This window comes from Stegodyphus dumicola, chromosome 1 (genome assembly GCF_044657685.1).
Source record: "Stegodyphus dumicola isolate Sdum_Otavi_A_Nest chromosome 1, ASM4465768v1".
NCBI classification, from domain to species: Eukaryota; Metazoa; Arthropoda; class Arachnida; order Araneae; family Eresidae; genus Stegodyphus; species Stegodyphus dumicola.
This window is the reverse complement of record NC_140768.1, coordinates 37,010,254-37,024,313: the sequence shown is the minus strand read 5'-3', so window position 1 is coordinate 37,024,313 and position 14,060 is coordinate 37,010,254. Positions and strand designations below refer to the sequence as shown.

At 32.2% G+C, this 14,060-nt stretch overlaps 1 protein-coding gene across 3 annotated transcripts in view; it reads left to right on the top strand.

The window, feature by feature from the left end:
* LOC118186159 (uncharacterized) overlaps positions 1 to 14,060 on the top strand; it is a 268,685-nt gene that overhangs the window by 149,192 nt on the left and 105,433 nt on the right. For 2 of the 3 annotated variants that reach the window (XM_085813988.1, XM_085814006.1), the window contains 2 exons: positions 921 to 1,459; positions 9,989 to 10,921. In XM_085813988.1, coding sequence (XP_085670114.1) covers positions 921 to 1,459; positions 9,989 to 10,921 — 1,472 coding nt within the window. The remainder of the gene's footprint in view (positions 1 to 920; positions 1,460 to 9,988; positions 10,922 to 14,060) is intronic. The other variant, XM_085813997.1, reaches the window with a different exon arrangement.

The following is a 14,060-nucleotide window of genomic DNA, read 5'->3' as shown; positions in this document are numbered from 1 at the left end:
ACAGATATCCCACAAGAGCTTTGTCATATTCAAATAAACCAAACTACTCTTCAAAGCCTTTCTTCTGAAATTTGGCAAAAGCATAAGAAATTAATGTTGATAGGTTTATCTGAAAGTTTGAAATTTAACCTTTATTGCATTTCAAACTTTTTCATATTTATACAAAATGCATTTTTGCATCATCTTTCATTTATATTCCCCCCTACTGTTAGCCATCCTGAATAATTTTTTTTTTCTGTTAAAATTTTTTTTTTCACTTTAATGTTGTTTATTTTGAATGTACATCCTTTTGTTTCATTGCTAAAAGCATTGTTACTTCCAGAAAAGGTCTTTTTATCTTTCAGTTCTGTTAGAGTCTTAGGAACAGTTCAATGCGCACTGCATTTAGATTCAGTATTAAATTATAGGATTGCAAATTGTAATCATACTTGAAAATTTGCATATTAAATTTAAGTCAATTAATAATTGAATATTGAATTATTTGAAATAATATTTTAACACTGGTATTTTGATGTAATATTTTAAAGTTTTCAACTGTCTTCTTATTGTAAATACATGTTTTAGTTATTAATATTGTAGTGTTATGTGCTACTATGTATGTAGTTCCTGTGTGTACAGAATTGTTAAACATTTATTGTCTTTTTAGCTTCTAAATGCATTTTTAAAGCATAATAATCGGAAGTCATTCATAATAGCAATTGTCATAATCATTGCATGTGTTATTTGCAGCAGCATTAATTAGTAATCTGTCCTCAAATTTTTAAGTATAATATTATATTTTTATGTATGACTTTGAATAGTACTTAGACATAAATTTTTTTTCTTCATATCTTATTTTTGAATAATTTTAATTATTTTAAACTAATTACAATCAATTAATCAATGTCATTTTAATGTTTTTTCTTCTTTCTTTATACCAGTAGAGTCTACTTCAAATCAGCAACCATATTTTGATGGCAGTCGAAGTCTTGTAGATCAGTATATGGATGGAATAGATCTTGTTGAAAAGGTTTCTAAATATGAATATATGTCTCATAGTCAGCCTCCTACTATAACATCTCAAGATATACCAAAATATTTTGTTAAAGAAGGCATTAGAATACTACATTCTGCACCACCTGTATTGCGAATGCACAAAGGTTATTCTTCTGAAACAAGTATAAAAAATCCAAGTCCTGCTTCTAGACGTTTCAGTCCATTGGGTGCTAAACCTGGATTTTCAACACCACCACCTTATCTTCATCGTACAAATCATAGCAGAGTAACTATGTCTCCTAAAACTACTAGACTGTATTCTAAAACCCCAGATCCTATTGTTATGGGTCGAAAATCTCCAGCCACTGTATGGTCTGGCCGTTGCACACCAACATCTCCTATGCTTTCTGGTCGTAGAAGTCATCATGTGAGCGTGGAAAATTTGAAAGCTTGTGAGTTGGAGCTACATGAACAACACAGAAAGGTAGTTTTTTTTTTTTTTTTTTTTTTTTTTTAAAGCCATTACTATGGAATGAATGTATGGAAATGAATTATTTTATACAGCAATAACAATTTTACTACAGCAAAAACATCGTAATTTCTTATAAATTATGAAGAATAAAATAGTTATTTAAATTTTGCTGTGTATTTTTCTAACAAATATATCTAAATGTATGAAATGTAGAGTCTACATGTTTGCTAATAAATAAACCATTTATTTTGAGGAGTGGAAAAGATATGTTTTTCTTTCTCAGGTGGGACAGATTAGCATGAAATTTTAGATGTCAGGACAGGAATTTTTGTATTTAATAATTATACAATATTATACAATATTGGCGAGGACTTAAGTAAAATAATTTTTTTGTAGAGGAAAAAATTGAAATTTAACATAACAGTGCAAATAAAGAAAATTTTTATCTCTGACTGTAGTTTCTTTAGAGTTTAATACATTAATAAAATGGTTGTTCTTATGATAGTGAATATGGTGTAAGATCTCCAACCAAATTATTTTGATGGCATTTTGGGGCTAATTCTGCTTTTATTATGTACAGGAATATGTGCTGAAATACATTAATGATTAGCTGAGTGACAAAAAAATTTTTAATTTCATATTTTTTCACACAGGAGTGAAAATCTTCAGCATCTGCAGCATCTGTTCTTCCTCTTCAAATTACAGTTTCTCTGTCTGTACTGTCTGACATCTATGACTGCGGAAAATCTGCTTTTTTCATCAAAAAGTGGAAAGAGGTCTCTGACCTTTTCTGTAGTCGGCACAGAGTTGTTACTATATATGCAAGTTTAAAATGATCATTGAAAAAAAAAATTCTATATATGTCTCATGCAGGAAACTCTATTTTATGTCCATTATATTTCGTGAGGAAAAGGGTTTGTTACTGCTCCTTTCCTCCTTGCAAGAAACATTTTGCTTCTTAAATGTTTTGTAAATACATGGATTTAAACTATGAATCAATTTACATACATGTATAAAAAATTCATACAGACATGCCCTATTACACCAAGGTGAGTGATACAAAATTAAGTAGTAAAAATCGTAAGTTTAATAAGGAACAATGAAGAAAAATAATGATGATTTTTCTAAGCATCAGCACTAATACTTTTACCACATCATAATAACACAGAAAAAATAATATAAGGTTGCAAGTAATATATGGCAGTATAAATTATGATCTTATGCTATGTTATTCTAAAAATGTTATCAGTCGTTCTTCTCACTTTTAAGAAATAGCCAAATCTGATTAAGTAGCAGATCTATTTAGTCTGTCCACAATCCATTAATTTTCACTAAATGGTTTTCTAAGCAGTATTGTCATATATTTGGCTGGTTCAAAAGCAATGATGGCAAATCTGTGAGACACAGTCCCATTTTGGATAACAAGCGTCATGCATTTCCATAGCCCTCGATGGAGACAAAAGATTGCATAATAAAAAAATATTTGTCTTTTGCAATGGCCTCATCACTGTCGACATATGCTGCACTTACATTGGGTGCCTTTGAGGGCATTCTTGGCAGATGGATGATACAGATGGCAAACGGATAATTCTACATGAGGTGCAGTACCAGAGTTAAACTAGGTTTTCCCGACTGAGCACCCAACCAATATGTATACTGATTCTGATGTATTTTCTGTCCCAGCTTTCAGACTTCACTCCACGCCTTGTCAATAAGCAACAATTCAGTTATAAGATGTACAATTCCATGGCTTGACATTGAGAATGTTTCTTTGTGTGGTTTTCAGATTTAATAAATGGCAGCCTTTTTTTTTTTTTTTTTTTTTTTTTTTTTGTGGCTAATGAAGACAAGTAAATCTTGGGAGTTCTTTTTAACATTTAATTCCTCTTTGAATTTCAAAGTTCCACAAATAATCATCAGCATTCAGTTTACAGCAAACTTCTCAATCCTCACTCAAAATTTCAAAACATCTCAAAGTAATAAATAACTGTAAGTAATAATTACTAAGTAATAATCAATGAGTATTAATAATAGTAATTCTCTTACAATTCTTGGCAGCTGTAACCCTAATGTATCCATGGTTTAGTTTCTTAGGATATACATACCACAGTCTTACTCCTTTCTGATTATTGCAGCTTGGCTTTGATTGATGGCAAAATGTTTAATTTCAAGCTCCTCACTTGCTAACAGAAGACATTTTACTTTCATATCTAGAGGTCTTCTTATCCACATATTTTCATGCATAAATATTTCTGAGCCAATATAATTATGACTCGCTAAATCAGTGCTTGCGCCATTATTAGTAGTTTTATAGGGCAGCCATTTATGCACGCATCCAAGGTTATAAGATGAAAAATCACTAGGGGTGAAAGGTTATAAGGTCATTATTTGAATTTTCACTAATTGCCGTGTGAAGCGAGCAACACACAACGGCACCTGAGGGTTACTACTGAACAGCCAAGGTTATAAGATATTTTATCCCTCCTTCTGGCATGCTTTTGTGGTGTAACGGTTAGCACACTCACTGTGTCTTCAAAACCTCCATGTTCGAGTACTGGCGAGAACATTGGTAATTTCATTCCTCCTGTTTTAAAAAAAAATCTAATGGTTCTACAGTGCTGCCTGAACTAAAAGGTGGTGGATAATGATTCTCCAACACCAAATTTAGGCGAATTGGTCCCCTGATCCCCAGTCTTCCTATAAAAGGGGGAGTGGGAGTATATAAGGTATTTTCTCCCTCCTTTCCGGCATGCCTTTATGTTGTAATGGTTAGCACACTCGGTATGTATTCGAGAGGTCCAAGTTCGAGTCCCAGCGAGGGCGTTGCTCATTTTTCATGTCTTCTGCATCTTTAAAACACCTAATGATTCTACAAGGTAAACGGAGACAGTAATTCGTCTGCTCTTTCATATTGATAGTTGGTGCTTATCATTTATCTTTTAAAGGTTTCAGGCTCTGTAGTCTTAAGGTGCTTCTCTGAGCCACATTTTGAGTCTCATTTTGGAGGTCTTCGTTTTTCAAATACCTTATTATGACTGCCCCGCATTAAGCCAGAATTTTTTTTATGGGGATATATGTATTCTCTTCCTTTTCTCTTTTTTATTAGAAGCAATCAAATTTTTCTCGTTCCTGTGTGGTTTTCATAATCTTATTTCTTTCAATTTCTTTTGAATTTCTCTGACATCTTCGTAGTCATCAAGCATATCTGCCAGCTTGGCTGCTGAGATAACCTTTATCCAGTCATCCAGTGGATGTTTTTGACCTTGCTTCTGACTTAATGCATTATTTGATTGGTAGCCATTAAGACTTTTATTGTGTCAGAATCAGTAGTCTCCATATCATTATTCCTTCAAAAACACCCCTAGCAAACTCTTTCCCATATGCTGCACTTTTTTGAATCAGAAATTTTAGCTACACAAGCTTTAAATTCATTGTAGCCTCCTTCACTAATTCTACTGCTAGGTTGTATAAGTCAATTTTTTTTAACCCAAAAATGGCATTTTAGCCATAAAATTTTGTGCTACTTAGAACAATTGCTATCACACACTGATCTGAAAGATAATGATATCAAGGTTATCGTTAACAATAAAAAACTTCATTGCACAGTAATTTTGCAAACATCACAAACTGATCTGATTCCTAATACCACAAGAATTTGATATGCATCAGTTCTACATTTCCCAGAATGACTGAAATTATCTCTAATATTATTATAATTCAACACCAGGGCTTAATTTCTAAGATTAGAAGTGCTGGAGCCCTATGGAAGACCGTCAGCATAGAGGAACAAGAGTAAATAAATAAATAAAATGACTATTAAACTCATTAATAATTTTAAAATTAAATAGTTAATTATTATCAAATTAATTAATATATATTTAATTAATGTTTATAAATTGTTATTTAATCAATAATTATTATATAATTAATTAATTATAATTTCATTGATAATTATTATTTATTGAAATAATTAAAGATTGAAGTAATTAACTAATTAAATTAAATGTGAAGAGATAAATTGAAATTTAATACACGATTTTTGATATAATTTTATTGTTAAAATAAAATTTTTGAGATAAAATTTCTACTGAAATTGTTATTCAATTACATAAAAGAAATGTGGCAGCCTTCTTATTCAGGGCTCCGGTGCGTTCCGGCTATAATTATGATTTATTACAAAAACTAAGAAGCATCGGAGCCAAGATCCGGTAGGTTCCGGCCCAGTTTAAGTTCTGATCAGGGGGAAGTTCTTTTATTATCACAAAAATTAAATATACTTAAAGTATAGCTGATGAAAATTCCAGAGCAAAACAGAATAAGGGTATGAGTGGTGGAAACAAAAAATGAGGGGAATTTTGGTGAGAGAGAACATTCTCTTTCACCCCTGCTCTCTGTTGATATAATTATAGCCATCAAGCAGATGGGTGTCAGGGGTAAATGAGTCCTGAATCGGACTCCTAAATGTAAAGTTGCTGGTTACGCTTCCCCCCCCATCAGTGGATACTGTGGGAAGGCGATGTATAGGATGTGCTTGAGCAGTTTATCTCAATATTTCACTCTTATTGTACTCCCTGTCAATTAACGCACATTTAAGAACACAAATTTTCCTTCCTGCAAGGATAACTAACTGTAAGCATCGATAACAATACACTAGATACAATGGCATGGCAAGAAATTTAAGCATTCCGAAACAAACTCCCCCCAAATTTATTGCTTTTCTTAAAGGAAAAGGTTTCCGCATGTGAGTGAGGGGACTTTACTTGAACGTCTCTTTTTCTCATGAGTTCGTGTTTCTAGGGAAATAGACTATTGCAAAGTCTGCTTATTGTTAAACTAAAATGTTAGGAATTCTAAGTTTTTTCCCTTTAAATTGTGGTTCAGATTTATAAAAAAAAAGTAATGGAGCTCATCTTATTTAGGGCTCCGGTGCGTTCCGGCTAAAATTGTAATTTATCTTAAAAATTGTGAAGCACCGGAGCTGGGCTCCGGCACAATTTAAGCACTGTTCAACACACAGTACCTTTACTTTTATAACATTAATTAATTGTTTTTTTAGCGAGTTTTCATACAAATCTATGCTAATAACAGCAGGTAACAGTAACTAATTTGATCACAACCTCAATAATATTGCTGCACTCTAATTCTGTAATCAGAACATTATTAAAACGAATTTGAACTCTTCTTAATTTAGTAAATGTAAATTTTATAATCACAACAGTGCTAATTTATTTCTATTTGCATGAAAAAGTAATATAAAAAAAATTGTCAGCAATTCTTATGCTGCTGAATAACATTAGAATCAATATACATTAATACCGCAACAGTTACAGTTACGATTGGATCTTACATCCAGAGTAATTAACACTGAATAATTCCACAACAGTAAAAAATAAGCTTTGTGCTTCTATACTGCTGAATTTTCTGTGCTATATTTTAACAATTATCTAATACTATGTTATCAGTATGAGAGTAATTAGTATACAATAATACCATAGCATATATGTACATATCTCCCTTGTTATGAGTTAAAACTCAATAGGTCATTGCCTTGATGTAATAATCAAACTACCTACCCCATCTGATCATTTTCATTAGATGCAGATTCATGATACTGAATCACTGCATCTGCACAATCTTCAGAATCAAAAGGTTCCCTCAATATAGAGTTAGAGTTTCTCCCATCAAATTTTCTGCGGATCCATGCTAGTTCTTTCTTCAGAATATTAAAACCATAATATGAATGAAGGAATAAAAAAATGTCTTATGTAGAACTGGGCAGTTTTCTGAAATATATCGCTTAATAATCAAAGAGAACTGGGATGGGTATGCTTCCCACAATATCAGCATCAGGATGATTTTCATTCATCATATTTAGAATAGCTAAATAAATTGAGATGATACTCTAAACTGCATAGAACTGCAGGATTGTATTACACTGCATCAAATATGGATGGTTCCTTAAAATTGTGTAGAACTAAGGTGATTCTTCAAAAGCATCACATTTTTGTTTGATTAGTAGGCCTTTTACATGCATCAAACATGTAAAAGGCCTACTACTGTTTTACATGTATCAAACAGTTTTATTCTTAGTATGATGTCATCAACATGCTGCTGCCAATTAAGCTATAACATCACCAACAAAATAATCTGGATGGCATTTCTGGCCTAATACAGCTTTATATGTAGAATTAAATGCATTTAATTTATATTAAGGAAAATTTTTCAAATGCATCATTTTTGCAATGCAGTGAGAAGGCTCAGTGTCTGTTCTTTCACTTTGAATTCCAATCTCTGTCTGTACTGTCTGATAACCATGATGGGGAAAAGTCTGCCCTTTTTACCAAAGGGTGGGAAGAGGTCTCTGACCTTTTCTGAAGTACACATAGAGTTGTCCCCAAATATGCAAATTTACACTCAACCATTGTAAAGAAAATTCCATGTATGTGGGTGTGGTACTAGGAAGCTCCGTTTTACTTATGTCCTTCACATTCCTTGAGAGAAAGGGTTTGTTATAACATAGTGTTTGATGTAAAGGTAGTACTTTGACAAAAAAAAAAAAAAAAAAAAAAAAAAAAAAGAGAGAGAGAGAGAGAGAGAGAGATAGGAAAGTGACTTGGAGCATGTTTTCTTTTTTCTCTGATAGAAGCAGAATGTGTTATCAACAGGATTTATTAGCAGAAAAAATTTGGAAGTGTTCTGTGCAATCAAAATTGAGGAGGCAAACTAGTGAAGACTTACTCACTCTCTTCTGTTTGGTATATAAGTGCGTTCTGTTTGATATAAGTATTCTGAGTTTTTAAGATTTTTTAAGACCTTCAGGGACCACATTCAGAAGAAATTTTTTAAATTCCCCATGAATGAAGTTCTAATATTCAATATTTTACCACTGAGAACATAATTCTATTGACAGGTTTAAAAGAAACTCTAGCACCATATTATTTGAAGCATTTAGCAAGAGGGCTGAGTTTAAGAAAAAATGGCAATATTATAGAAAGAAATGAAGTGTCCTTAATTGGAGAACTTAAAATTGAAGGTAATGAAGGCCTTTGTCACTAGCTCTGAGTTATAAAAGACTGAATACTGCACATTCATTAATGAAACATTTATGAAATTCTATGTGATTTATTTGAGGGAGGGGGTTATGTATATGGTAATGTATGTATAGGACAAACCTGCAGATTTTAAAATTCAAGGTAAGCATCATGATATGTTAATTAGAAGGAGATGGAAAATCTTTTATAGCTTTAACCACAAATTGCATATTTTGGAAGCCATAGTTATTGCTTGCTCTACTTTGCCTCTCAGTTTGTAATTTTTAGGAAGTATCTGAAATTTTCCTGTGGAGAAATCTTGTTTATAATACAATTTTCATTCCATTCCTGTTTGCTGTGTTAGGATATTTATATTGAGCCTGATCTTTCATTTTTCATGCAAATGCTAAAATCATTACACTTCTCTTGCCTTCACCACTATAATACCAGTGCTTTGATAATGTGCTAACGTCTAACAGAGCTGCAGATAGCAATAAAATTTTTGCTTATTTATGTTAATTGTTACATTGAGCTTATAAAGTATTTTTTCCCTCCTTTCTGCATGCCTTCGTGGTGTAGCGGTAGCACATTTGGCGCGTATTCGAAGGTTCAGTTTCGAGTCCCGGTGAGGAAAATGCACATTTTTATGTCTTCCTGCTTCAAAATAGCCAAATAACTCAACGGTGGCACCTGAATTAAAAGGTGGTGGATGATGATTCTTTATCACCAGGATTTGGCGATTGGGTCCCCTAATTCCCAGCCCCCCTTTAAAAGAAGGAGTATATAAGGTATTTTCTCCCTCCTTTCTGCATGCCTTTTTAGTGTAATGTAGCACTCTCGGTGCATCTATGAGTGGTACAGGTTCGAATCCTAGCAAGGGCATTGCACATATCTCATGTCTTCGAGCTTTAAAATAACCTAATGACTCTACAAGCTCTCCCCCTTTTCTTAAACTGTGTGTGGTGATTTCCAAAGTATTACAGATTGTACATCAAATACTAGTTTTTCTCTAAGTATGGGTTGCAACCCAGTAAGTCGAGAGCCATGTTTAGTGATTAGCGATGTACAAAAATTTTTTAAGTTACGTTCTGTTGTATAATCATAAGTGTTTATTATGATTATATTTAAAATCTGTGTCGTTCTAACATTGCTTTTTTTATTAAAATTAAATTTATTCGTAATTTATTAACTATAAATTAACATGTTTATTTAATTTTATTTCATTTTTGTATTATATTTTTTCTTTCACTCTTTTTCCAAGACAGAATGTAGATATAATGTTGATATAAATTGCAGCTATATGCATGTGGTTCCTGATGCTAAAAATTAAGATTATATAGATAGATTTTTAAAAGTCTGCTCTTCCTGTAAAAAAAAAAAAAAAAAAAAAAAAAAAAAATAATAATAATAATGATGGATCTTAAATATTTTAAGAAAATTTATTTGCTTAAAATTAACTTTTTTCTTAAATTTAATTTCTTGGCATTGCTAATAAATGTTTATCTTTTAGGCTGTTCAAGAAAGGTTAAAAGATCAGGAGCAGGAGAAGCAAGAAAGATTACGCCTTGAAGAAATTCTTCATTTATGTGCTGAATATGAAGAACAAGCCCAAAAGGAAAGACTTAGCAAGAATAAACTTATTGCTGAGAGCAAAGATCCTGCATCTTCATCTTCATCTGGTGAATTTAGTTCTGTTTCAAATGATTCATCACTCCCAGCATCTACAAATTCTTCTGATACTTCCCAAGTCATTAGTTCTAAATCTGATTCTGTTGTTGAAGGTTATTCTTCAGAAGATTCCAAATGCAACGGTGTTCTAAAATATTCTACCCTTCCTCTTGCTTCTCAAAATTTGCAAAATCCAATTTCATCACCTTCTGTGAATAGCATAAGCATAAAGAGTAACTCTTCAAGCTTCATATCACCTAGTGGCTATCATACTGTTCCAAATAGGATAAAAACTAATGGTTCATTACCACGTGATCGTGGGAATCTGCAGTTATCTCCAACTAATGAGCCACAGAATTTTGGTTCACTTTCAGGTAGTGATAACATAATAAGTAATAATGGTGCTACAACATTTGTTAATCATAAGGCTTTGAACTCAGCATCATCTGAGGATGAACTATGTGCCATCTTAGGAAATAGTTCAGTTTCTAAGCAAAGCCCTAGTAATGAATGTAGTCCAAGTAGTCCATGTATGGGCACAGCTTTTCTCACATATCCACATTCTCCAAGGACCCGTATAAAGACAGTTATTAACCACCGGGAGAGGGGTCCTGAAGTGTATGAAAATAAAATGGCCTTAAGTGATCTTGGTGCAAGGAAGAACTTATCATTGAATCTTCCTGTATCAGATAGACTTCCTAATCCTTCTGAAAGTAAACTTGAACTTTTCGATGGAGCAAAGTATATAAATGCCAACTACCAGTCATTAAATCATGTATGTTTGTATTCTTTTAAATTTGATTTACATATTTCATTGAAAGCATAATTTATTAAATCTTTCAATAATGTGCTCTGGAATCTTTAAAATAGAATGAAAGCTTATATGATAAAATGCTTGTTATTAAATTTTTAATAATTGCCATTTATTTGAAATTCTTCTGTATCGTGATATAAAAGAGTCCAATTTGCAAGTTTATGGGAAAACTTTTAGTTTTGAATAGTTATTAGATCATGAATATAATATTCACATAAATATTTGCCCAAGGGTTTATTTTTATTTAATATGCGCGTATCACAAAAAATGCTGAATAGAATAGAAAAACAGGACACACCAGTAGTTTTGTAGATATAGTCCCATCTCATTTACTGTACAACTCCATCCCAGTTTTAATGGAGAGTATATCAGGAGATTGATCAGAAGGTTTTTCACTCCTCTTTCCCTACTACCACCAGGCCTGTTGAGAGGACCTTTTTCTTACCAGTATTTTAACTGTCCCAATGTACCACCAATGCTATACATTTACAAACATCCAAGCTTTCTGTGGGATTTGAATTCTGTTTCCAAAATGTGGCTGCTAATGTCACTAATCACTATTAGTGATCAGGATGACATAATGTTGTTACTACAGCCTTTTTTATTTTGATGTGCATATCATATTAGGCTTTTGAGAAAGTATATAATTCAGATAATTATATCAGAAAGATGTGGGTTATTTCCCTTTCGATTACATTCATAATTTTTATAAGATTGATGCAAAAATCTTAAATTTCAAGTGTTTTTGACACTGGCCACTTTTCTATTAAGATGGAGTACTTAATCTGAATGTCTTGACTTACTGTGGAGAGAAAAATGTTCATTTTATCTAATTTATGTGCACAAATCTTGACTGTGAAATGCAGTGTTAGTTTTATGTGCAAAAATACTTTACTTTCATTTTAAAATTTATGATGAGATGTTCAATATCAACCAATAAAATTGTATTTTGAGAGGGGGGACTGCTTAATTTTAATGCGAGCTTTTTTTTTTTTTTTTACAATATCAATTTATAATGTGTTCAAAATATGGTATTCAATATCAGTTTCTTCATATAAAAGTGTATTTAAGTATTTATTTGGCAGCATTTACTTTTAAGATATGTTTCTAATATTCTTCAATCTCTGTGATGTTCTAAAATTGTATTTATCTTCTAAGTGGGCAAGGGTTTGGTTCCAAATTGTAAAGTTAACTAAAAGAACTTACAATCAGTGGTATTTTCTTGATTATAAATTCCAAAATGACTTCATATTTGTGCCCTGACTGCTTTCCTTCCAATATATATATATTACTTTAATCATCTAGATACATTTCAAGATGCATATCTATGTACGTAAAAATATCATGATTAATATTTGTTAATGTAGTTTGTCACTTACGGGGCTTCATTAGCTTTTAAAAGTAGAGATTGGCGAAAACATTCCTTTAAGGGGTCAGATTGGAAGTGTTCACACTCTGAAGTGAATCAGTTCTTTTTAACAATTCACCCTCACTAACAATGACCTTGAGGAATGTACTCGGAATAGGCGTTGATCAAGAGCGATGTGCAAAGAGGGGGGTAAAAGCAGGAAGAATCAAACAAGGAATGGAATCGGTGGAATCAAACTGCTCACTTGGACTGATTTCTTTCAATTGTACTTTAGAGATTCCCTAAGAACACCTTTCTACATAGAACAACAGTAAAATTCTGGAATAAAAAAAATACTAAAAAAGTTAAAATTAATGAAAATTAAACTCACTTTTATTAAAGATTACATTATTTTATTACTATAATTGTTATTTGGTTACTACTACAAAGCACAGTGTAAAAATAAATTTTTAGATTGGAGGCATATACCAAAGAACAGGAAATTGTTTGCTGACAATACTGAGATTTTCCTTTTTTATCTAATTTGACAAAATGATACCAAATATCGCTCGATGTTCTTCTATGTGGTAGGGTTGACATTTTGTTCTGCAACCTTGAAAAAATACATTAGATGGAAAAATTTATATTTATAAGTATAAACCAATTCTAAAGAACATTAAATAGAAATTAACAGCTCTTGACTACAAGATGTAAATATAATTTATTATTATACATAAATGTTATAGTAATATTGTATAAAAAACGTAATACCTAATATGCATAGCTATGCTGTGACACATTATTTGAAGTATTGAAATTAAACTCAAATAAAGAGCCTTCAGGAAGCGAAAAGAGCAAATAATTAAGACTCCGTAGGAGCCAGATTTGCAGCTAGAGGTGAAGTGGTAGAGGGATGAAAAGAGCGAATAATGAATATTCCATAGCAACCGTATTTGCGGCTCAAGAAGGGGCAATGAAAAGAACGAATAATCAAGCCTCCAAAGGACTCAGATCTTCAACTAGAGAAGGAAGTGCCAGAGCAGTGACAGCTGAGAATCCAAGGAGAAAACTGAGCACCTATAATCCTCATACTTTAAACAGATCCTTGCACTCCCAGTTGGGAAGAAATACTCCATCCATTTGCAAACAGGGGTGGTCAGTTTCGCTGAGATGCATCAGTTTAATTAATGTTTTGTTTTTTAAATAATAGACAGAACACAAGCTGACCAAAGGCACGCATATATGCATGTATAACACACACATAAAAAAAATGTCCATGTCATTTAAAGTAAATAATAAAGGAAAAAATGCTAGTGTTTACATATGAGGAATCAAATTTTTGGCATGCTTCCCAACAAGAGCTCTCTGTGAAGTGTTCAAGAACTACCATTCCATTTTGGCTGGATTGGAGATCATTTGCTCAGTAAAGTGAATCAGTTTTGGAGTGGATTGTCCATCTCTACCAGAGAGCAGTAACCCAAAAGCAGGCACTTTGTGGTCAATGTTTTTTTTTTTGGGGGGGGATTTGTGTGAGTAGGGGGAGGGCTAATAAATAACTTTAGTTTTATTCTTTTATATTTGTCATATTTAGTTTTTTCCATTATAAACTGCAGTATATTTTTATTCATCAGTGCATCGGCAGTTTGTGGGCAGTATTTCATTCCACTGATTTAATTCATCGGTGCTATTTCACTCCAAATTTTATTTCTATAATCATATCAGAAATTTATTTTATATATATTTTTTTAAACA